This window comes from Heliconius melpomene, chromosome 13, assembly GCF_056956725.1.
Source record: "Heliconius melpomene rosina isolate 202511_hmr_F chromosome 13, ASM5695672v1, whole genome shotgun sequence".
Taxonomy (NCBI): domain Eukaryota; kingdom Metazoa; phylum Arthropoda; class Insecta; order Lepidoptera; family Nymphalidae; genus Heliconius; species Heliconius melpomene.
In genome coordinates, this window is record NC_140401.1 from 10866475 (window position 1) to 10891649 (window position 25175).

General features: G+C 43.5%; 2 protein-coding genes across 4 annotated transcripts in view; both read left to right on the top strand.

Moving 5' to 3' along the window:
* The first annotated feature begins 1386 nt into the window (after window positions 1–1386).
* LOC146532942 (glycogen debranching enzyme) lies at window positions 1387–10269 on the top strand. 3 transcript variants are annotated; one of them, XM_085195439.1, is made up of 5 exons: window positions 1387–1644; window positions 4622–4759; window positions 4841–4935; window positions 5020–8216; window positions 8993–10269. In XM_085195439.1, the coding sequence occupies exons 2-5, from the start codon at window positions 4626–4628 to the stop codon at window positions 10262–10264; spliced, it is 4698 nt and encodes a 1565-aa protein (XP_085051565.1). In that variant the 5' UTR covers window positions 1387–1644; window positions 4622–4625; the 3' UTR covers window positions 10265–10269. The 3 variants fall into 3 exon arrangements, with proteins under 3 accessions (XP_085051565.1, XP_085051562.1, XP_085051563.1); XM_085195436.1 differs by lacking the exon at window positions 1387–1644 and adding an exon at window positions 2485–2684 and having other exon boundaries at window positions 4620–4759; XM_085195437.1 differs by lacking the exon at window positions 1387–1644 and adding an exon at window positions 2712–4467 and having other exon boundaries at window positions 4620–4759.
* Window positions 10270–13292: 3023 nt separating this feature from the next.
* Window positions 13293–25175, top strand: part of rk (G-protein coupled receptor rickets) — a 47878-nt gene continuing 35995 nt past the window's right edge. The window contains exons 1-3 of the mRNA XM_085195484.1: window positions 13293–13766; window positions 21005–21076; window positions 22090–22221. Of these exons, the coding sequence (XP_085051610.1) occupies window positions 13591–13766; window positions 21005–21076; window positions 22090–22221 (380 nt within the window). The 5' untranslated portion in view covers window positions 13293–13590. The remainder of the gene's footprint in view (window positions 13767–21004; window positions 21077–22089; window positions 22222–25175) is intronic.

A 25175-nucleotide genomic window follows, 5' to 3' on the forward strand; every position in this document is an offset into this window, starting at 1 on the left:
CAGGGACCACTCACTGTGTGAGTGTGGCCTGGATGAAGGTTCCCCTTCCCACATCCTTTTCACATGTCCCAAGTTAATTCGTCCCTTGTATGATGTCCTTCCTCATATAGTTCCCCGCCCCCTTAATGTTCAATGTTTGTTAATGTTTGTATTTTCTCCTTTGTGTAAGTTTTTATGTAAATATATTAAATATAATAATATTAAAGTATAAGCTAACAATTTTGTAAAATATTACTCAGTACTAACCCTTTACTATGTATATATTGTAATATTTGTATATATATAATATTTATTCTTTTTACTTATAGGTGAAGGCAGTATATTAGCTGGATCTCTTTTAACGTGCATTCTCCTATTGCGTTATATTATATGTTTTACCGTACATTCTCCTTTGTGTGTTTTCCATTCAACGTGACACTGGCGAAGTGATTAGTGCTGAATTGGCACGCTCGGAACGCCATAAATAAAGAGCAACAACAACAACAACAATGCTTCCATCTGGTGGAGCAAACGGGCCAATGACGCTTCATTTAAAGAGGTGATGACAAAAACACTCTGTGTACTGACAAAACGCATGCTTTGAGTTTATTCAAAGTTCAAATGACGATAACTTTTTAATGAACCAATTTTGATAAAACAAACTATATGATGATATGGATGTTAGGAACCTACAATTGTGATTTTCGAGTGACTCGAAACATTTATAGGTAATTATACTTTGGTTGCTTTAGGCCTTATTACCCGACAGTTCTTATTACCCGCACCAACCTTATAAATTGAAACCCAATCATTGCATCAGGGGTACACGCGTTTTAATGTGACAGCAACAGGTAGTGGGTTCGATTCTCACTTGAGAACGCTTCTAGAATTTAGCGCAAAGTGGGGAACAGAATGTCTTAACACTAGGTTATCTCTGCGTACCCTACCCTGAAATAAAAATCTAAAAAAATATTTCATTTCGTCAAGTGAGGATTGAACCCGCAACTAGTCGCGTTTACTGTCACACTTTGTGCCACGACTGGCCTAGCTGTAGAACGTAATTCAGTCATCAGTGTATTAAATAAATAATTCAAGTATCAGTAGTTTAAGCGGGCGAAGTTGCGACCGTGTCGCTAGTTATATAATAAATGTATTATTTTAAGAGCTACTTTATTAAGTAGCTATAGGTATCCCTCTCCAAAGACCAAAATAATACATTGTACAGACAATGTATACATAACTATGTAAAATAAACTTATATGATTAAAAAAAAAACGCTGGCAAGATATCCTTGTTATTTGAAATATGATTATTTTTATCTTAATAATATAATAATTGTAGGTAGGTACAGTATTGATAATTTTTATATAAAATATTATAGCAATCTGTTGTTTACGTCTGTCAAATGAAATATGACAAAAATAAATGTGAAGTAGAGGTCACCTTGAGCTTGGGAAGCGAACTGTCAAACTGTTATTGTTGGGGGTCAAGGAGGGAATTGTGATATATTTGAAAGTGAAGGATGCAATCGAACGTTTGTAACGTTTAATCATTTATTAATTATAATTAAACGACAGAGAACAGAGAGACATATCACTTGAGGTGGTGATGTGCGCTAGCGCAGGGAGTGTTGTGGATGCACAGTAATCTTTTCTACTATTAATAGTAAGTAAATATTTTTAAACTTGTTTTTAATTTGTGAATATGAAGAGAGCGTAACAAAACTGGTTCATACTATTGAAATTATATCTTTTCTGTACTTTAATGCTGATGGTTAGCATAAGTAAATATCACTTATGCTATGTATCAATCTATATCTATGTAAAAAATGAATTAAATCAGTTAGGCCATTTCTTAGACAAAAAGACAACGTGCAAACATATAAAAATAATTATTTTGGGTTTCACTATATTGATAAATGCCCCCAATCACAATTTTTCTTATATATACAATACAATTATTATTTAATTAGATTTTGGCAAAATGTGAAACTATAAAATGAATCTTCTTATTAAATATATTCAAATCAAATCAAATATCAAATCAAATATATTTATTCAAATCAACTTAAATGTTACAAATTGCCTCTTAAGTGAAGAGGAGTGCGTTGGTAGCCGTACTAGTATAGACTGTGTCACAGCCACCAGCGTCTTTGCCCCTTTACAATTTTTATGACGTTTTAGACATCTGAAGCATTAATTATCAGTTAAATATTATAAATATAAAGTGCATAAAATAAAGTGGAAAACAAGAAACACTATATAATCTTTCAAAATCGTCGAAACAAAAAAAGGAGAAAAAAACTAACTAGACTTATAAAATTATTAATCAATGAACAAAGCGTAATTATCACGTCTAGCGTAACATCGAGTATGTGTGAGTATGTGTATGTGTGAGTATCTGTATGTGTGAGTAGGTGTATGTGTGTGCCTGTGTATGCGTGCATGCGCGGGTATGAGCTTTTAGATATGTAAGTGTGTATTTATTTAGTTGAGAAGAAAATTCTCAGTTTCAATGTAGGACAGTTTGTTAATCCAAGTTCTAATTATTTTTTTACATTTAATAAAAGGTAGTGGATATATATATTTATGTTTGTTAATTTTATTATAAATGTGGCCGCTGATATTGTAAAAGTGCGTGCGAGCAGACCTCGTTCTGGAATACAAAGTTCTGGAATACAAAAACTGTATTTGTATATATGTAAAGTAAGTAAAAGATGTTAGAGAATGTTCGCATAATGGAAATGATATTAAAGGCTCCATTGTAAATTACCATGACAAATAACTTTGCAACTATGAATGTATACTTACAAACCAAGTACTCTAAGTAATAGACCACTATGATATTTTGTTGCTTAACTAAAAAAATATATGACAGTACAAACATCCAGGTATTTTTTTGTGTATTTATTAGAATAATTTAAGAACTAAGTATTATCTATATATATAAAAGGACTTGTCCTCACTGACTGAGGTAAGACGCACGCACAGCTGTAACCGCTGATGGTAGAAACTTGAAATACGGACAGATGTTTACTTTCGTAATCTGGACATCCACTAAGAAGGGATTTTGAAAAATTTTAACCCTAAAGGGGTAAATTAGGCGTTGAAAGTTTGTATGGATTTTTTTTTAAATCAGCACCAATTTTTATAAAATTTGAAATTTAGATTTTTAAAAGTATTTAATTGAACACATGTGTCACGGTTTTTAAGAATTTACCCCCTAAGGGTGCCAATAAGAGGTGAAAGTTTGTATGGAAAAATCTTTAAATCGCCACCGATTTTTATAAAATTTGAAATTTAGACTTTTAAAAATATTTCATTGAACACATGTTTCGTGCTTGCTGCACAGTGTTTGATTGTAAATCCCCATAAGGGGACAATACCCACTGGACGCAATGTTTTATTTATTTTCTCCTTTTGGTAATAAGCACAGAGTTGCATACTGCTAATCAGTATGCACATTTAAAAAAATTTGGTATTACAAACTGAGCGTCGTAACACTATCTATCTACAATATAGTCAACAAGTTGTGGACACTCTGAAGTAATGTTTTCTGAGCTTTTGCACATTGTTAACTTGGGAAGATTCAAAAGTTAGATATCAAATAAAAAAACCTGGCGCTGCTATCTACAGTTAACTTTGGGATCACTACTACTCATCAGTCATACTCTACCCTGTTATTTAAGGAAGACAGCATGAAGCTAAAAAAAAGAAAAATAAAATAACATTTAATCAATAAATTGACAGACTCAAATAGAAAACTAGAGAAAATTAAAGAAAAACAGAACAAAGTGCTGTTTTTTGAAAATCTGGATACACAATGTGGATGGATCCACATAACAAAAATGAAGTTCTGGAGTGTTATGCTTTCGTTTTTCTATAGACTTCTATAGAGGAAATGAATTATTATTTCTTAATATTTTCATTTCCTCGCAAACTTCACTAAGGCAAAAAACCTGGCGTTGAGTTCCGACACTCAACACGCATTCCCTCTTAAAATTCGGCGGCAAGTGAGTGTCTTAACACAAGGTTCCCTCTGCCTACCTGCTGCATGCGGGAAGCGTGAAGCTTATTTTTTATTTTTTTATGAATATTGATAACTGCTTACATTAGTAATTATAATATCACTATTGCCACAACCGTGTCCAGTCTACCCTATATATAATGTAAGAGTATGTGGTCTGTCTCGTGTTGCGCTTTTAGATGGGTCATATTATAAGTTTAGTAGTCACAATAAAAGGCGTAAAAAGTACGTGCTTTAGTGGTACACGCTCGAACGATACCTTTGTGTGGGGACCGGTCTCTAGTAGAAGCTTACACAAAGGCAGCCGCAGTCACGCTGGCGTGACACCGCGCTATATAGAGGAGGCGCGCGCGCGCCCGCTCACTCCGTTACACTCCGCACACACCGCACAGCATGCACAAGCTACTCGCGCGCGACTGCAGCGACTACCGCAAGGTGCACAACCGAGGCGTTTTCGACAAGGTGGCGCTACCTACCTCATGTTCACTTTGTTTACACTCTTTTTTGCGTTCGTTTAGTGCGTAGTTACACTGTGTCAGAGATGTAGAGCATCCCTAACTATAGTAGTAAGTCTATTATACTCACAAGGTAGACCTTTATGTGGTGTGTCTCAGAGGCAGATGGCGGTGGAGAGGCGCGATGCGCAGGCGCAAGACGCGCAGGAAGCGCCGCAGGCGAACGACGCGGAGCCCGCGACCGACGTGCTCGTGGTCACTCTTAATCATGGAGAACACCAGGACGCTACGCTTTACAAGTAACTAGTTTATGAGAAAACATTGTAATCCCTAAATTATTTATTATTGGAAATCTCGTTGCAATTACCGAACTTTTACAGATTTGAAAAGGGCTGTCGGCTGCAGTTCAGTCCGGGTCCGAGTCTTCTCGGGCGTAAGGTGTTCCTCTACACAAACTATGTAATATCCGAGACATGTAAGTATTTACACATATAATATATTATATAAGTCAACTTAATGTGAGTGGTGGATGAACACTGACTGAGTATTATGTGCGCAGCGGAGGAGAAGGGAGAGCCAGTGGAGTTCGCGCGCAGCCTGTACTACGGGCTGGAGTGGCGCCGCGATGAGCCCGCGGGCAAGCACGACGAACCGCTCGGCTGCGGCCTGCTCGTGTCGGACGAGGACGCGCACTGCGAGCTGCGCCTCTTGCGCGCCGGCGTCTACCACTACTACTGGGTGTACGACAGTCCCGAGGCGCGTGTCGGCCCACAAGGCTCCGGCTGGTTTCACGTGGCGCCCTCTCTGCGCGCTGGTGGCCACCCTGTGCCGCTGCATGCAGTCATGTGCCAGACCGTGCTGGCCAAGTGCCTCGGCCCGCTGCCGCGCTGGCCGCGCACACTGCGCGTGGCGCACGAAGCCGGCTACAACATGTTGCACTTCACGCCCGTGCAGCAGCTGGGCGGCTCTGGTTCCAGCTACAGCATCGCCGACCAGCTACGAGTCGACCCACGCTACGCCGACCCCGCCACCGGCCGTGATCCTACGCTCGCTGACGTCGAGGCCGTCGTCGCCACCATGCGCAGCGACTGGGGCATGCTATCCATTTGCGACGTTGTGCTCAACCATACCGCCAATGAGACCCCTTGGCTGGCCGAGCATCCCGAGGCCACCTACAACTGCCTGGACTGCCCGCATTTGCGGCCCGCCGCGGTGCTGGACGCGCTCCTGGCGCGCCTTAGTGAAGACGTGGCGCATGGAGTGCTTGAGCCCGCTGTGCCGCGCCGTCTCGTGCTAGCCGAACACGTGGACGCTCTGCGTCACGAGTTGTTGGCGCGCCGACTGCCCGCCGCGCGCCTTCACGAACTCTACCAGTGCGACGTGGACGCGCTCGTGCAGCGCTTCTGCCGCACGGCGCGCTCGCGCGTGCCGCCCCCGACCCCTACGCCTCCTGGGGAACTCGCCCCCGCGCTCGCCCTGCTACCCGACCCGCAGCGCCGCCGCCTCGCCGCCACTGTGGACATGGAGCTGGCGCTGCGCCTCTACAACGTTCACCGCGCCGACTGCTACGACGAGGAAGCGCGCGTGCGGCGTTGCGGGGAGGCACTGCGCGTGGCGCTGGAGCAGCTCAACGCGGCCGCTGCGGACACCATGGGCGAGCACCTGCGCGCTGCGGTCGACAACTGCGCCGCCGCTGTGCGCTACGAGCGCCTGCAGGAGGACGGACCACGCTTGGAGGAGGTCTCTGCGCGCCACCCGATTGTGCCGCGCTACTTCACGCTGCCCGAGCCCATACCGGCCGCGGCCGAGGCAGAGGCGCTGGTGTACGGCGCCGCGGGCCGCCTCGTGATGGCGCACAACGGCTGGGTGATGAACGCCGACCCGCTGCAGGACTTCGCGGCGCGCGCGCTTGATGGCCGCGTGTACCTGCGCCGCGAGCTGCTGGCCTGGGGCGACAGCGTCAAGTTGCGCTACGGCGATGCGCCCGCCGACAGTGCCTTCCTATGGGCTCGCATGCGCGAGTACGTGGAGCGCACGGCCGAGGTGTTCGACGGCCTGCGCCTCGACAATTGCCACTCCACGCCGCTTCACGTGGCCGAGTACCTGCTGGATTGCGCTCGCGCCGTCCGACCCGACCTATACGTGGTGGCCGAGCTATTTACCAATTCCGACCACGTCGACAACATCTTCGTCAACCGTCTCGGCATCACGGCGCTCATCCGTGAGGCGCAGAGCGCGTGGGACGCGCGCGAGCAGGGCCGCCTGCTACACCGCTTTGGGGGACGCCCTGCCGGCGCCTTCCTGCTGCCAGCCCGCCGGCCCGCCAGGCCCGACGTCGCACCCGCGCTGCTGCTCGACCTCACGCACGACAACCCCTCACCCATCGCGCGCCGCTCCGTGTTCGACCTGCTGCCTACCGCTGCGCTCGTGAGTATGGCGTGTGGCGGCGCCGGCAGCACGCGCGGCTACGACGAGCTGGTGCCGCACCACGTGCACGTCGTGGACGAGGACCGCCTCTACGCAGAGTGGGGAGACGCTGAGCCCGCTGTGGACGAAGGCGCCGGCCTGGTGGCGGCGCGCCGCGCGTTGGCCGAACTGCACCGCGAGCTGGCTGAGCAGGGCTACGACGAAGTGTACGTGGATCAGATGGACGACGACGTGGTGGCTGTCACGCGCCACCACCCGCGCTCTCGCCGCTCCGTGATACTGCTGGCCGTCACCGCCTTCCGCGCGCCCGAGCCTGCATGCACCGGCCGCGCAGTGCCGCCGCTGCGCTTCGAGGGCCGCCTGGAGGAGGTCGCGCTAGAGGCCGCTCTGCACCACCGCGAGGGCCCGCCATGTCGCGCGCCCACCGCCCTCCCGCGTCATCCCGATATCATCACCGGCCTGCGCGAGTACACAGCCAGTGTAAGGCGCGCGCTGCCCCCCGAGCGCTCCGCCTTCGTGGCCACCGTGCGCCGCGACGGCGCCGCTACCGTGGTAGAGTTGCGCGCGCTCCCGCCTGGCGCCGTGCTGGCGCTGCGCGTGGCACCTCACACTGAGCAGGCGGCCGCGCTATGTGAGCTGCACGCGGCGTTGGACAACGCGCGCGCCGGCCGCGACGCCTACGCGCTGGAGCCAGCGCTGGCTGCACTGGACCTAGCCGACTTCAACACGCTACTCTACTGCTGCGAGACGGAGGAACGCGAACGCTGCGGTGGCGGTGTATACGAGGTGCCGGGGCGCGGTGCACTGCCGTACGCAGGGTTGGCGGGCGCGGCGGCACTGCTGGCCGAGGCGGAGCCGGACGCGCTGGGGCACGCGCTGTGCGACAATCTGCGCGCGGGTGATTGGTTGGCGCAGTATACGACGGCGCGGCTGGCAGGCGTGGGCCGGCTGGCAGGCGTGCGCGCGCGCTATGAGGCGGCGCTGCGGCCGGCGGCGCGCGTGGCGCGCTTCCTGGCGCCGGCGTACACGGGGGCCGTGCTGCGCGCGCTGCAAGCGGCGGTGGAGCGCGCGGCTCTGTCGCGGCTGGCGACGGGGCGGGGCGCGATGCGGCGCGCGCTGGCGCTCACCAGTGTGCAGCTGACAGCGCGCGTGCAGTCGGCGCCGCTGCCGCTACCCTTGGCGGGCGGCGCGGGCGTTGCTGGAGCGTGCTCAGCGCCGGCATCGCTGTCGGCGGGACTGCCGCACTTCACGGTGGGCTACATGCGATGTTGGGGACGCGACACCTTCATCTCCCTGCGCGGCCTGTACCTGCTGACGGGCCGATTTGAGGTATTACCATATACTGCACGATTATTACATTTTATGTAGTTTATTCCTATAAAGAACACCTTTACACAATATCTAGGCTAGAGCTATGAAGGTTCTTTGAATTATTCTATTTTTCTATCACCGACGCATATATTTTCAGCACAGTTTCTATGCAGAAATTTCTATTTTGTAATATCAGATTAAATTGTTAGTTTGCTCCATATACATAAGACCCATCGATATATTATTGTGAAATCTATATCTATACTTATAATAAAATCGTAATGAGTCAGTGTCTGTACTTGGAAAATATTAAAAAAAAAATGTTATTGGGAACCTTGATTAACGTAATAGAACCTAAAACAATGATTTTTCAAATTTTTGTTTGTCTGTGCGCTTGATAGATGCGGTTTTCACTATTGGATTCTGGTACGCTTTCGGAAACATCTAGGGTATTTTTTATTACAATCGGTTCATAAATAAAAAAGTAATGTCAATTTAAAGTATTTAGTTCGACAAATTTTCTAATTGCCGTAACAGTTATTTAATACAACTGTTTTACTGAACTGGCTGAATCTTTAGTTTTCAATATGTTAATATTTCTATTTCAAGCGGGCGTAGCACCGCACGGGCCCGCTAGTACATTAATATAATTACATTTCGATAAATAAATAAATCATCATCGTTTAATTTGAACATTATTTAATATATGTTTAATTTATTTTGTTATGTTCCTTATTTATAACAATGTCAAAGTATTTGTGAGCTTTTGATATGTATATAGCAAATTGTCGCAGGATGCACGGAACCACATCTTGGCGTTCGCGGCGTGTCTTCGGCACGGTCTCATCCCCAATCTGCTGGACGGTGGTCGCGGCGCTCGCTACAACTGCCGCGACGCCGTCTGGTGGTGGCTGCTGGCGCTGCAGCAGTACTGCACCACCGCACCCGCCGGGCACACCATACTGCACGAGCCCGTGCACCGCCTCTACCCGCGCGACGACGACCCGCCCGCCGACCCACCCACGCCGCAGCCGCTGCATGACGTCGTGCAAGAGGCGCTTGATGTGCACTTCCAAGGCCTCGTGTTCCGCGAGCGCAACGCTGGCCGCAACATCGACGCGCACATGTCTGACCGCGGCTTCAACGTGCAGATCGGCGTCGACCCCGAGACAGGATTCCCCTTCGGCGGTAACGACGCCAACTGCGGTACCTGGATGGACAAGATGGGCTCGTCTGAGACGGCCGGCACTCGCGGGCGCCCCGCCACGCCGCGTGACGGCAGCGCCGTGGAGCTTGTGGCTCTGGCCTACAGTGCGGCGGCCTGGCTAGCGGCGCTGCACCGCGCCGGTCGCTACCCCTACCCCGGCGTGGCAAGACGCCACCGCGATGGCGCGCTCACGGCCTGGACTTTCGCGCAGTGGGCCGAGCGCGTGCGCCGCGCCTTCGAGCGCCACTTCTGGGTGCCACCCGCGCCCGCTGCCACCGACAGCCGCCCCGACCTCGTGCACCGCCGCGCCATCTACAAGGACTCGCACGGCGCCGCGCACGCCTGGCCCGACTACCAACTGCGCTGCAACTACGTGCTGGCCATGGCCGTAGCGCCCGATTTGTTTGACCCGCGCCACGCCTGGCTCGCACTTGACACCGCCGAGCGCCTGCTACTGGGCCCGCTCGGCATGAAGACGCTCGACCCCGCCGACTGGGCCTATCGTGGCGATTACGACAATTCCAACAACAGTGACGACCCTGCCGTCGCGCACGGATTCAACTACCACCAGGGCCCCGAGTGGGTGTGGCCAGTCGGCTTCTACCTCCGCGCGCGCCTCGCCTTCGCGCACGAGAACGGCAAATACGCCAAGACCGTCGCAACTGCCTACTCCGTGCTCGAGCCGCACCTGCGCGAGATACAGGCCTCGCCCTGGGCCGGCTTGCCCGAGCTCACAAACGCCGGCGGCGCTTATTGCGCCGACTCCTGCCGCACGCAAGCCTGGAGCGCCGCCACCGTGCTCGAAGCCTTACACGACCTAGAGGCTGCGCGCCGCACGCGCCCTTTGCCTGCCGACTGACGCCTCCTGCGCGGTCGCCCGCGCCGCCTGCGCCACGCTGCTCCAGCACCCACGCGCGCCCCTCTCTACTCAGAGCCCTACGAGTGCGTGCCGCCCGCCCCCGCCGCCTCGCGCCGCACCGCCCTGCGCCGCCTGTTGGCGCGTCGCCCGCGCGCCCCCCGCCCCGTGCGCCCCACCGCCGCCCGCCTGCTACCGGCCGCGGGCACTGGCGCCCTCGCCACTGTAGTATACAGTGACCGCTACTTCCGTTACGGCCGGCCGCTGCGCTCTGCCCCCGTCGCGCCACACCACCATCACGCGCCCCTGCGCCCCTCGTGCTCACCTCCGGCACCCTCTCAGCGCGCCGGCGTGTTGCTGGTAGCGGCCGCGCCCGCACCGCTCTCCTCGCCGCGGTACGCCGTGCTGCGACGCACGCGCCGCGACCTGCCGCGCGTGTTCGAGGCGGGGGAGGCGGCGCTGGGCGCGTACCCGGCGCGCCGCCTGCCACCCGACTACAGGCAGGCGGCGTCCGTGGCGTTGCGCCCGGAGTTGTGGCAGCGCGAGTGGGCGCCGCGCGAGGCGGGCGGCCGCAACAGTGAGCAGGCTGAGTACAACGAGGCGCCTGCACCGGAGTTCGCGCGCCCCGACGCGGTCTCGGAAGCAGACGTCGATGCGGAGGCGGAGTCATCTCAGTCTGCGAGCGCGGCCTCAGAACTGCAAGAAATGATGGCATCGACTGGCGCGATCGTGAGGGACTTACTCGTGCCGACGGTAAACGAGACCCGCGCGGCGCCCGACAAAGTGGCAACGGAGTTGGCGGCGGCGGCGCGCAAGGTGCTCAACACGGAGCGCTACAATAAGGGCGCGCGGGCGGTGCGTGTGAGAGGAGGACGGAGGGGGGGCTCGCGCGCTCAACGCGCGGCCGTGCGCGCGCTGCTGGCGCTGAGCGGTGCGTTCTACGCAGTGGCGCTACTCGCGTTCTACTTCCTGAGCCTCGCGTGACGTCACTCCTCATGTGCCATATTACCGTGTACTAGAAAAATGTAGTTCAAAGTAATTTTTTTAGATATATTTCTTTATAGATGTATTTCCATTAAAAATGTTACATTTTAACACAGTGCTCTTGTAGTTGTAGTACTATCGTTCGTTATACACTTTGCGCATATTAAACAAGGACATATTGTTATTGTCATAATAATCTCGTGTCCTACCGCTCAAAGCGCAGCTATATTTATCATTAATGTGATGTCACACACCTTCCAATAAGTACAACAATGAAATTAAATACATGTTTAAATTTGTATAAATTTTAAAGCCGTTAATTATAAATTAGATTATTTATATAAGTTTTGAAATATATTGTTAATTATTAACTTTTTTTACTATATTTTATTATTTTATTTACAAATAAATGTTTTCCTCATTGTAGATAGTTTAATTTTTTATTACACTACCAAGAAAGACGTGTTTTTTTTCTAGCTATTCTACATATTCTTTATAAAGTTTTTTAAGCTTTGATGAGTTATAATTATATACTAGTCCTTTATATTTATTGTAAATTCTAAATATTAAAGTATAGATAGATTATATTTATAATATAACAGTATGATAACAACATAGACATCTCATGCTTGGTAGTTATAATACTTAAAAAAACAACGACTTTTGTTCCAAAAATACCACTAGCAAGTTCTATATTATGCTACTAGATGGCAGTAAATTGAAATAAGGTAGAAAAAAATGTTTTCAATAATAAATTAAATTTAAATTAATGAATGTAATAAAACTGAAAATTAAATAACAAAAGACTTAAAATATTTTTACGTTGACGTTTTTCTTTTCTAAAGACAAACAGAATTACAATATTTCTTTTAAATTTAAAATATACTCTAGAAAATGTTATCCTTTATGAATATCTAATAATAACTATATAGGTTTAGAGGTTTAGGTATCGGTTTTGGGGAAAGCTGATCTACTCATCTGGCCCGAGGATGACCGGCTTCTGCTGCTAGGGTATAAGAAGAACACCTGGACTCCCGTAGCCCTGCAGCGTGAGGTTTTAGTGGGTAGTGTGGATGGGAGCATTTCATAGGCTTTTTATTTGCATAGGCGTGCGTTTGACCGCATCAAGTCTGGTTGAGCGTTGATGCGATCTACGGTGGTGCACGCTTGCCTAGAAGATAGAAGAAGAAGATGTATGTTCACGATCCTTAGTTTTTGACCACTATGGCAAAGTTGTAATATAATAAAATAGAAAATAAGTTTGTTTCTACTTTCTTAAATTATTTTATAAAAATATCATTTATGGTGATATAAAATTGTAGTAGAACATGAATCTACGACTTTTAAAATTTTAATTCTTTAAAAGAAACTGATTGTGGGTTCGATCCCCACTCGAAGGAGTATTTATTTATTTTTTCGCTTTGGTGTCGAGGTAAAGCGCGGCGGAAGTTCTGCCACTTCAGAATCAGATTTTTTTATTGATTAGGTACAAACCCTAGGGTGTTAAAAATACAACTGTTACCATAACATTTTAACTTTTAATATAAAGTTAAATTTTACCCTCTTATATTTTAGCGTACATGTAGCAACGGAGACTTAAAAAAATATAGGTAAGTATTATGAAAATATAAATAAGAATGCGTTACAATTATGAAGACAATAAATTAAAAATAAAAACTTAAAAATGAAGCATGAAAAACAAACTACTACTACTATTCAGCACGTATGTATGCAGTATGACTAATCATTCCGAAATTTATTTCCCATTTATTAAATTCTTTACGTTAAAAGTAAAATTGTTTGAAATTTGCTTCAAAGATAACTAACTGTATTTGTGTAACTATTTTTGTTAGATTTGCCGAAGTAAACGGGCCCTATATTTTCTAATTTCTATTATATTTAAGCCGTAAACACTTTTTGTGTCATTTGATACATTATTTGTTTGTGAAAAGTTATCATGCGGAGAGGAGTAGGTGCGCTCGGAGGTGGCGGCGAGCGCGGGGCCAGACTCCGCGGCACCAGCACCGTCCCCCGACGCCGCGCGCCCTCAGCACTCAGCACTCAGTTTCAGTACGCGCCGCACCGCCGCACCGTTGTGTCGTTTTGTCGCGAGCCCCTGCTCGACTATACGCGATTGACACGCGTCGCGGATTTGTATTTGTTTATGAGCACGAGAAATATACTTGTCTATAATAAAGTGGTAGCCTTTGAGCTTATTTTCTGCTAGTGTATTGTAAGTGATATTTATTTAAAATTCGATTACCGTAAAGTGGTAGTTCAAAGTGAGAATGAGAGTCAGGAGCAAGAGGTGGTGCGCGTGCGCCGATGCGACCGCGAGGTGAAGCATGGCGGCGGCGCTGGTGCTGGTTGTGGTCTCGGTGACGGCGCTAGCGGCGGCGGCGTGCCCGCCCGCGCCCGCCCACGCGCCCGCCTGCGCCTGCGCCGAGGGCGGCACGCGCCTGTCCTGCCGCGGCGCCGACCTGCTCGAGCTGCCGCCGCTACACGAACGACTCCTGGTGCTGTAAGTCTACATGCAAAAATATTCAGATTTCAAAAATTTCATCTTAAGCGATTATTTATTTTAAAAAATGGACGTTAATTGTTATCTATTTCATACCTATATTTCTTACTCTATTTATACTTTACTTATTTCTTTCTTTACTTTACTTTATTTCTGAAGCGTCTGTTATATTTAAAATACTACATAAACTAAAACTATCTTCTTTTTTTATTAATTACTTACGTCCATTTTATAAAAAGTTTGATCTCGTTGATGTCTTTTCTTCTAAATTTCTTTTTTTAATTGGAACCTTTTGATATTTTTTTCAATAACATTATATAATATGTATCCAATTGCACATACACATATTCAATGACTTTTTAATGTTAATATTATTCTTGATAATTCATAAATGTTTAGATTCACGGTGTATCCTGCATATAGCAGGGCAGGCAGAGGGACCTTGTGTTAAGACACTCTGTTCACACTCTCATATTTTTTAATGAATTTGAAATACAAACAAATTATTATTGAAAAAATATTTTGAAGGCAAATATAAGTATGACTTTTTTTGATCTATTTATTATATTTTATAAGTTTAATATAATGAATTATTTTTGCATTATTCGTAAAAACAAACTTTTAATGTACTTACTGAAAATATGATATCACTATAATTAAGGAGTACTACCTACACTGGGACATTTTATATAATTAAATTATATTGATACTGTGAAGTGAAGCTTTTAAATTGCGCTACAAATATAATAAGCAAAAGTTGTCTACTTCAATTTCACTATATTAAGGGAACAAACAAAAGTAACACAAATTCTAACTAACGTCTCAGCAAAAACAAATTATTATATTACGTTGGCATCTTGTAATTGCACAAAATGAAAAATGGTGGCAATTTTTTTCGTTGATTAAGGGCACTCTTGAGTTGCGCGACCTTGTTGAACCCTCCGCATTCTCGACATCTGTTCGTCACGACTATTGGCAATAGCAAATGCTAATTAAATGGTAAGATAAATTCTCCTTATTTTTATTAAACAAAAATTTTGTAAGCGGTATGTAAATTAAAGAAATTCCTCACAATCATCGCGATTATAGACAAATGTTGCATGGCCTCAGTATTTAATTATTTTTATTTGTCAACGAGAACTGCTTACTATACTAAAAAGTAAGCTCAGGCAATAGTAGGTAGGTAGGTAGGTAGGGTTTACAAAATCATAGTAGTCTAGACTTTACATTAGATGTGCCACTCTCCAATAGTTAATTAGCTATTAACTAACACAACAAAAAAAGGTTCTTTGAATTCCATCCAGTAGTACCAGAAGAAGTGTGTACGTACAGACTTACAAAACTTTCTTCCAAATCAAACAGCAAATTTTAAAAAATGGTGAGCGTGCTTTAGATAGATTAGATCAGAAATCTGAGCTATTATTTTTTAGTTATTATTTTAATGTATCATCTCCCCACACAGCAGGGTAGGCAGAGGGAACGAAGTGTTAAGACACTCCTTCCTCCTTTTTCCGTCGAATTCTGGTGGCATTGCGTGTTGAGTGGAGGAAATCAACGCCACTTTTTGCCTTGACACCAGAGCGAAGAAATGATAATATTAAATATTATATTACCTCGAGTGGGAATCGAACCCACAACCGTTCACGCTTACAGTCTCACTCTGTCCCCCTGCGCTACGACAAGCCTATCATTCTATCTGTGATATTGATGATAAAATTCAATTTAATTTTAATAAGGAAATGAATTACCGTATGTTTATTAAACATTCAGTTTACCAAATTAATTAAATACAGCAAAGGTGATTAAATAAACATTTCATTCATAAGAAACATGTAGCTAATTGCCCCAGTAGCGTTATGTCGGTAATATGTCAGGAGGAAACTCCTCCCCTCTTTGCCACGAAGTGATTGTGTCTAATTCCCCTACAGCGTGAAAATTATTATATAATTAGCGCAGTACTCCCGCGGGCTTCGCGAAACATTTGATAAGAAAACTAGGTCGAAAAATCTTCATGATTTAAGGGCCATAAACTTATATAAAGCTCGAAGCCCCTTTCCCTCTCTGATTTATTACTAGAATATATTTATTAGGAAAATAAAATTGATGGTCATTAGTTCTAATCAGTACAAATATAGAGATGTTTGTTTAGCGGAAACATGTTATCAAGCGCGTGCAGCGACCTAGGCTGTCTATTTATAGAGCTGAGGGTTATCAGTTGCAGGCTGCAGGTCGTTCCCTCCTCCCGCTCCCTCTCCGTCCCCCGCGGGCGCCCGGCTTACTCCTCCCAGGGCATCGCGAGGACGTGCCGGCCTCCCCGCGGCCCACTCACCACTCAGCGTTGGCAATGTTGTGTCAATAAGCAGCTTACGTATGGCAGATAGTCGACGCTCGTGGCGCGCTGTCTCTATAATAAACCGAGTCGGTCCAAATAGAAACATTCTCCTGTCTCTATAAAGCGGATTCCGCGGGCGCGCCGCTCTCCCGGAATGCTCTCTCATTAATACTCGCCGCTCTTTCGAGTGTGTTTATGGCACGCGTCTTAATTTATTGTTTCTAAAAAGGGATCCCGAATGATATATGCGCGTTGGTTGTGTCCTAACAGACGTGAGCCGACAATGTGGTAGATATCTATACGAGTAAATAATAACATATTAACACTGATTCAAAATGTTGACAACCGTGTTCTATAAAAATAATGTTTTATTATTATTTGTAGGTTTGTATTATTTATTTGTTCTCCGTATGATGAATTAGATCTGCACCTCCAACTGCATCACGAATTTATTTTATATACTCGCGACTCACTCGCAGCTTCACCCGCTTGAACTACATAATTATTAATTAACTAGTCTGCACTTCTTTCGATTTATAATAATAATATCATTTTAAAAACAATATATCTACCAATATTAAAAAGTAAAGTTTCAACTAATTCAATAAAACAGTTATTTATCGCAATTTTGTCGAACACATTCTTTAAAATGGTATATGGTTATATATATGGTATATATATATGGTTTTATTCATGAACCGATTAAAATAAAACAAACACTAAATATTAGAGAAGCTTTGCGTGTTTCCGAGTTTGCAAAAGATTTACGTGATTAAACAGAAAAAAAAAATTGTTTTTGATTCTATTACGTTATTTATGTCGCCAATAACATTTTTTCTTTACTTTCCATGCACAGACACCGATTCTCTCTATCATTTTCTAAAATTAAGAAATACTTATGTTTATTTTAAAATATATTTTCTACGATTATTCATTTCATAAAAGAAAATGGTGAAACGAAGTTAATATCTATAATGTGAGTTAAGGAGAGCGCGGGTCGGGCGTCGCGGGCGCGGGCGCGGTCGCTAGCGCCGTAAGGAAGGATAAGCTCCTTGGATCGCCGCGCGGAATACATTATTTGTACATTTTACTCGTGACCTACATTACACGTAGCAATTGGATGCGATTCGAGAATATCTATTCAGACCTCGTCGAGAGGACGCTCCGCCGCGTCGTCGTTCTGGACAAATATGTAACTGTTCAATTTGTTTGGTAAATATCATCCCACGACCGACACAAGCCATACTAACGGCTGATTGTGGGACCGCACGGGAGTAGAGTGTTGTTGACTATCAACAAAGCCCCAGTCGAACATTGACTTATAAATAGTACCTACTAAGTAGTTACACAATTTTTTTTCATAACATAAAAATCGAACGATTCCTATTAGAGTGCAAGCAAATTTGAATTTGTAGACACTTAGAAAATCAACCATTAAAATTGACTATGTGAATGTTTATTAAATATATGTTTTTTGTAGACAACAGACGTGCCCATCACGAATTGCGTTAAAAGTAATTTAGGTTGATGAAATAGCAACTTTACGCTTTCTCTGCTTAGCAGATTAAGCAGAAGGGTCTTATAGTCGATACATTTTGTCTTGAGACCAAATAATTTTAACTCTATTAATCTTGGCCTATGAAGTAACCTGTTCCAATTTGTTTGCCATTTATCTCATGGCTTCCTGAATAGGGTATAGTATCATAAACACTCGATTCTCTACTTCCCCTCCCAAGTTTAAAGACATTAAGTTTTGAGTGGCTAAAATCAATGCCGCAATTTGTCGCATCTTTGTCACAGTTATCGCTTTTATTCTCTGAAGCCGTCACACTGAACTAAGACGGCATCTGTTGACTTCTACTGTTGTTAAAATATATTTGATTCGTGTGCGTATACCTGCGCTGTCACCGGCGCGGGTCGAGGCCGCGCGCTACGCACCGCTCCCGTACGAGAGGGCCGCAGCCCGCAGCACGCACTCGAGGCCACACCACATCTCGTATTGGCACTGTGTCACTTTTTAATTTAATTTAGATCTATTTTTTCTCAAGGAGATTCAATACTGACCTTGATCAGCTTAGTTGTAACATAACAAATCTTTATTTACGCCGTACAATATAAAGATCTCGTTTACCAAATGTGCAATTGGATACATTCAACACGCAATGCCTCCAGAAATCTATGGAAAGTAAGGAGCGGAAGTATGTTAATGAGAACGAAGTGTTTTAACACTAGGTTTCTAAGTTCCCTCTTCCTACACTGCTATGAGCAGGATACAATGTGAAGATAAAAAATAAATATTTGCCCTATGTGAAGATTCGAATCTTGAAGCCCTTTTATATATGCGCATTGTACGCATGGAAATGGACGTGAAAATTTAAATTTAATTTACTTTACGAAATATTTTTGTTTGGATTTCCGCCCATATTGATTATTAGGTTTATACCTAGATCATTTTGCAAGTACGTATATCATTCAAATTGTATAAAGAAATCAAATTACATTTTATAGTTTGGCATATGTAAGTACATAATCATTACAAGGTGTACAGTGTACGTTACGAGCGCGCGCTCCACCGACCGACCGAGGGTGAGATTGTCGCGAAACGAATTAATTACCCGCGGGCGAAGCGGAGACGCGTGCGACGACCTCGCCGGCGGATCTCGCCACCCTACTTATAAAATAAAAACGTATTCGTATATATTTATATGTAAAATTTCACCCACTTTAGAATGAAATGACATCTAGCACTTATTACTTACGTAGTAACCTACGTTTTAAGAAAAAGAATTTGAGGAACATTTACAAGTGACAATATCAAAATATCTAGGTCATCTTTTAGCTTGTGATTTATTTTAAGATTTATTATCGTTTTAATGTGAAAAGTTATTATATTCTCATACTTAGTAGGTTCTAACTTATAATATGTATATACATATATAGTAGGGTATGTCCAGGATAGTATGTCGCTAGGAATATATATAGGTATATATAAGTCATAACGGTTTCAGGACGCATATTATCAAAATGTTTAATTTAATGACAATGATATTGTTATGTGAGATGGGAGTAAGCTCTCATATGAAAATTGAAACAAACAATTTAAATTTGTAAAAAAAATATATTTTATGATAACAGGAGGAGTGGAGGAGTGTACAATCTACTTATGGAATGAATTAGCACAAAAAGCAAAATCTAGAAATGTTTTAAAGTAGTTAGGGTATCAGCGAGGGCGACTGTCGGCCGTTAGCTGTTAGCGTTAGGGATAGGAGGCGAAGTGGCGTTGACGGGCGATGATGGATGGCGGCAATAACGCACCGCTCGTTATCATACACCGACCCGACCCGCCCCCGCGCACCCCCGAGCACCCTGCCCACCCCCTCACACCAACCGCCTGGCCAGCAGCCGATCTAGCAATTATACGTTTAGTATACAGTCATTATAACTCTATAATTCATGATAATTAATACGGCAATTAGGTATAGATATAATTAGAACGCAGGAAATGCGACCAAATTACTTTATTGGATAATAAATTCTGTGCTCGAAACATTTTTGTGTTTTTATTTTCTCAATATAGAAAAGAATTTAATTTGCAATGGAAAAATAAATAAATCGCAATCATTCTAAAGTCGCAAAGAAATAATAAAGGACAAAAAAGTATTAATTAACTACTTTGCATAGGATATCATCATACAATACGCTTCACGCTGTATCCCACAACGTGAAAAGAATGGCAGGTTACCACTTTTCGTCGGATTCTAGAGGCATTGCGTGTTGCGTGGCGGAACTCATCATAGCGCTTTGCCACGTTTCCAGAGCGATTAAATTTTTAATTTCCTCGAGTAGGAATCGATCCCACGACCTGTCACGTTTACACCCCTGCGCCACCACTGTCCCCGAATAACTATTATAGCCGAATAATTTGTAACTAAGAATGTAATTTTCATACGCGACTTCATTGCTGTCGAACCAACACCGCGCGCGTACATAACGGGTACAATCAAAAAATACAATTATAATTTTCTTACCTTTGTATATGTATAGATATTTATATTAATTGCGATCCCACCATTAGTGATCAGTGGATGGCAATAGTTTATGAGAAGGTTAAGTGAAAAGTTCATTGACCAATTACATTTCGTAAATGACCTTTGAATGTCACTAAAGCGTTTAAAACTTACCTCCTAGTTTATAAAAAATGTTACATGAGCTCAGAAATATTAAGCAAATGAAGAGAAAAAAAGAATATATTTAATTAAAGTAATGATTTAACTAAATTAATTTTCTAAAATTCAAAGATGGTAATTATAATCACGTTAACTTCCGTTGTAAGACAGTTAGAACTTAGACAACATAATAGACTCGTTCCAAGTGGAGTTGGGTCGCTAGTGAGAGGTGAGAGTGACTCACTTGACGTCGCTCCTCTTTCTTGGTACTCTCACCGCAGCAAAAAGTGACAGACGCGTCACTTCAAGATTTTGCGGTAGCGTGCGAGTATCCGTCTATCGCTTTTACTATTAATCATTGATGTCAATGAGAACACTCGTAAAAGCTCTCATGCCAGAGTTATAATAATATATTAATATATATCCACATTCTCATAAATGTGGAATGGACACGAAAAATAGTCAATGTAATACTGGCACTGATGACATCTTACAAATTTTTTTTTTTAGCTTCCCGCTGTATTCTGCACATAGCAGGGTAGGCAGAAAACCTGGATACCTAGTGTTAAGACTTAAGTTCCATTAAGACACTTCCTTTCTTTACTTTTTGCCAAATCTTGAGGCCTTGTGTGTTGAGTGGCAGGACCCAACGCCGCACTTTGCGTCATTACCAGAGCGAAGAAACGAAAATATTAAATATATAATTTCCTCGAGTGTACATACTACATACTTTGTTGCAGGGACGTTTCCAACAACAACATCAGCTCGCTGCCGGCCGACGCGCTGCAGCCCGCCGCCGGACTGCGCGACCTGTGAGTGCTTACTTTTTTTCTTTTGTTTTACTGTTTATGATTCATTTACTTAATTCTTGAGAACCAAGTGTTAAAAAAATGACACATTTTTGTTTATTTATTTTACAGAACATAATATTCATGTCTCATAATGAGTAGGTACAATTACTGATATTATAACTTAAATATAATTTTGATAATTTATAAGGAAGCTTGAAATACTTTCACTGAAACCCTACTCTTAAGTATTTGTGTCCCTGTCGATAGAAAGCAATTATGAAAGTGTTAAAAAGTTTTTTAATAACATAACTCTGACTGCGCACTGAACTTCTGCTTAGAATGTAGGATGTTAAATCATTCAAATAATTTGTCATTAAAGAAATTGCTGACAGCATTCAGCCATTTCTTAATGATCCATTTGTTGACGCCATTGTAAGACTGATCGCAACGGTTGTGAATTCGTTCCCAATACGGGGAATGAACTATTTTCATTTCCTCGTTCTAGTACGAAGGACAGATAGACAGGTAGACAAAGCGTGCCGTTGAGTTCCGCCATTCTACACACAATGACCCGACAATACGGCGAAGAGTGAGAAACGGAGTGTATTATCAATAGCATAGTTCTGCCTGCCCTGCTATATGGTGTTGCGTGAATGTATTTTTTAATAACATGTAAACGACTCAACTATGTTCTGTTATAGATAACAATTTTTACCATTTTATATGATAAAACTTGTCGCTTTTATAAAATAATATGTGCCCTATGTGAACGATTCTTTTTCACAGAGGGAAATTAAGTTTTGTGCTTGCTGAAATGGGTTAATTGTTTGAAAATGCGCTTAAAGTGGTGCCAGGAGTCCCCTTTCTATCTCTACATACTATTGCACACATCTTTCGAAATAAATACAAAAATGTTTGCTTGCCTTTATTTTTCAGTCCTCACACGCTTTGTATAATGTGAGGTAGTTCACATTATAGAGGAGAGGAGACCACTTTTTATGCCAGCAGTAGGTAATCGTACATGGTTTGCACAGGAACCTATCAGCGAATCGTCTGGAGGTAGTGTCCGCGGGCGCGCTCAGCGGCGTGGCGCTCGGCCGGCTGTGGCTGGACCGGTGCGCGCTCACCGCGCTACCTCCCCTACACCTGCCGCGACTACACTACCTGTAAGTAATCTTCCATAACCATATCCAGTATCAAATCCACGCCAGAGTACATTGGCACATCGAGAATGACAGTGATGTTCCTATTCACCCCCCGTCATATCTTACGTACTTTGATGGATGTATTATAAATTATTCATGCAGGCGATGTGCGGACAGTTTTTTTAGCGATGTAAATCCTCGATATTGCTTCGTCACCGCCGCCGCCCGACGTGTGCCTTTAATATCATTCAAATTAGCTTCGCTCTATTGAACGGGCTGCTCACATTTTCTCATTGAAAACGGGATAATAATTCAAAATGGCATAATAATGCCCCGTCAATACGAATCTCTCTGTCTATTATTGAAAATAAATTTGTTTCATAAATTAACAAAAGGAAGCAGACGAGTTAAATCTGTGATATAAAAAATAATCGGAGCAACATTACTTACACAGCTCCGTTGTTATGACACGAAGGAATATTACAGCCAATAATTTAAACTATTTTTAAAATGTATTCATTTATTTTTATTTTACAAACGTAAGGTTTATACTAGAGAGTCTGTCACGCATACATCTCGTCGTAATTTTCTTGTACGTATATTCCAGTTTATGTACCTAGTATACTGCGACTGGGTCAGTTCTGAGGAATATATTTCAATAAATTTGGAAACGTGTACACGCTTCGTCATCGTCGTCATACAGAAAATGAAACGCAAGCACGATTATACTCGTACATACATATATCCCAACTTGTAAGCAACTCCAATTTGTTTTTATTATCTCTGGCGATTTATCTATTGATGAGTATGAAGTTCTTACGTTAGTTAAGCGTTATGAGATATAAAAAGGGGGACGTCTCAGACGATACTCACGAGTGCACGCTCGATTTAGTGTTGTAGTTCACAACCCGTCTCGAGTCTCGGTCTCGGGAGGAAAAAAATGCTTCGACCCAAGTGACTCCCGTCATGGAGGTCGTTAGCACTCCCTACTGTAGGTACGGCTGGATCTATCGCTCGGCGTGGTCGTGGGGTCCGATAAATCAAATTGTACAATTAATTAAGTCGGTGTAGCGGGGAGACTTGTGCAGTACGCAAAGAGGAGAAAAACAGTAAACAATGTATTAAATCTCCGGGGCGACGTAGTTGTCAGCTATTAGTATCAAATGGCTGTACCCCCACAGACCCCCTGGACGCTGTACCGGCTACCCACCATTGACACGAACCGCACTTTGGAGTATTGAGATATGAGGCAGTGTAAAAATAAAATTTATATTTTCACTACTACTTAAAAAAATAAGACAAATTTTCAAGAAATGAAACTAATATGAAAATGAGCAAGGCAGTCGTGGCGCAGTGACACAAGCGTGTGACTGTAAACTCCACGGTTGTGGATTCGATTCCCACTCGGGAAATAAATAATTATATTTTATTATAATTATTTTTTTCGCTCTGGTAACAAAGTAAAGTGCGGCATGCTGCGGCATGCAATTTATGCTGCATTCTAGAATAATAGAGTTCAGTAGTAGTTCATAGTAGTAGTTGTATACCTTCTCGTGTAGCATAGTTTCAGTTGTTGCTTTCTCTTACGTAACTTCGAACACGTGTGTACTTTAGGGTCCAATACCGACACAAAGCAGTAATGATGTCACAAAGGCTACCCCCGCGCTTTCCTATTACCAATGCTATCGATTACTTTGACTTTGTTTGGTGATGTTATTACACACAAACAATTTTTTTCTATTTTATGTAGTTTTTATTTAACTGTCGACATCAACAGAATATGTTTCTACTAATATTCAAACCATCATTGCTGTACCTAAACTCTTCACAGAAATTTAATAATTTTTAAAATTTGCTTAAAATTAAAGATGAAATTTTAATATCTACATAAAATACGCAATAGGTACCTGAAAAATTTTGTGGAAAGTGGGGAATGTGTCTTTACATTAGGTTCTCTCTGCCTACTCTCTCTGTATTATATATTATACATGTACTCTACTCGCAATGTAATAATGAGTTTTAATCATTTCCACGTTGATTAGATAACGAAATGAGCAGGACATTGTCCTTGAACACGTTATCTGACGTTCGCACATCGAGTATTATTTGGCAACAAAATACTAATACTGCTGTAAAAGTAATGAAAACTAAGAAAGTTAGAAAAATAGGTTTACTATTTCTCTAAACTATCGAATTTCCAATAAGATGTTGCCATCCATCCATCCAAAACTTGAATAACAGTAGTAAAATAGAACTTACCTACTTAAGCTTAACCAGATCCCAAATTGACATTATGTTTATAATTTATTCCGTTACAGATTACTTTAATTTAATTTTATTTATGTAACTTAGGTATAATATGCCAATTATTAACGAGCTCCCATACTTACATACGTCATGAAATGAAAATACTACGGATTTAGACTGTCATCGTTCATTGCGGCAATTTATTGTAACAATATAATACCTGTAATAAATCATCTAGATTTAAAAGGGCAGCTACCGCCGCTGTTTGTGTTCCCTGTGCCGTATACGTAAGCCATACTAAGCTGCCTACCACGTACATGTAGGCTGTAGGCGGGTATCTAGATCACACCTTGCTAAATGTTAAAGCTATGAATGAATTCTTTTCATTATTCAATTGAAGGTGTTACATAATGGAAAAAGTAATAAATCTGTATTTAGGATTCTTTTTCAGCTTCACGCTGTATCCCGCATACAGCAGTGTAGGGAAGTGTTCTTTCCCTTACCCACTTACCGCCGAATTTTGGAAGCATTGCGTGTTGAGTGGCGGAATTCAACGCCGCGCTTTGCCGTGTTACCAGAACCGAAAAAACTGGTCAAATACGAGTATTCAGAATGTTAAATAATATAATTAATCAGAAATGTGTCTGATGGATATATTTTTAATACTACTAATTAAAGTATACGATTTCCTTAATATTTTTTATGATATAACATGAGTCACTCCAGCA

Coding starts and splice junctions, on each gene's coding strand:
- LOC146532942 (XM_085195436.1), top strand. CDS start 2,568: ATGTTTGTTAATTTTATTATAAATGTGGCCGCTGATATTGTAAAAGTG. Junction 4,760..4,840: donor CAGGACGCTACGCTTTACAA/GTAACTAGTTTA, acceptor GAACTTTTACAG/ATTTGAAAAGGGCTGTCGGC. Junction 8,217..8,992: donor TGCTGACGGGCCGATTTGAG/GTATTACCATAT, acceptor AAATTGTCGCAG/GATGCACGGAACCACATCTT.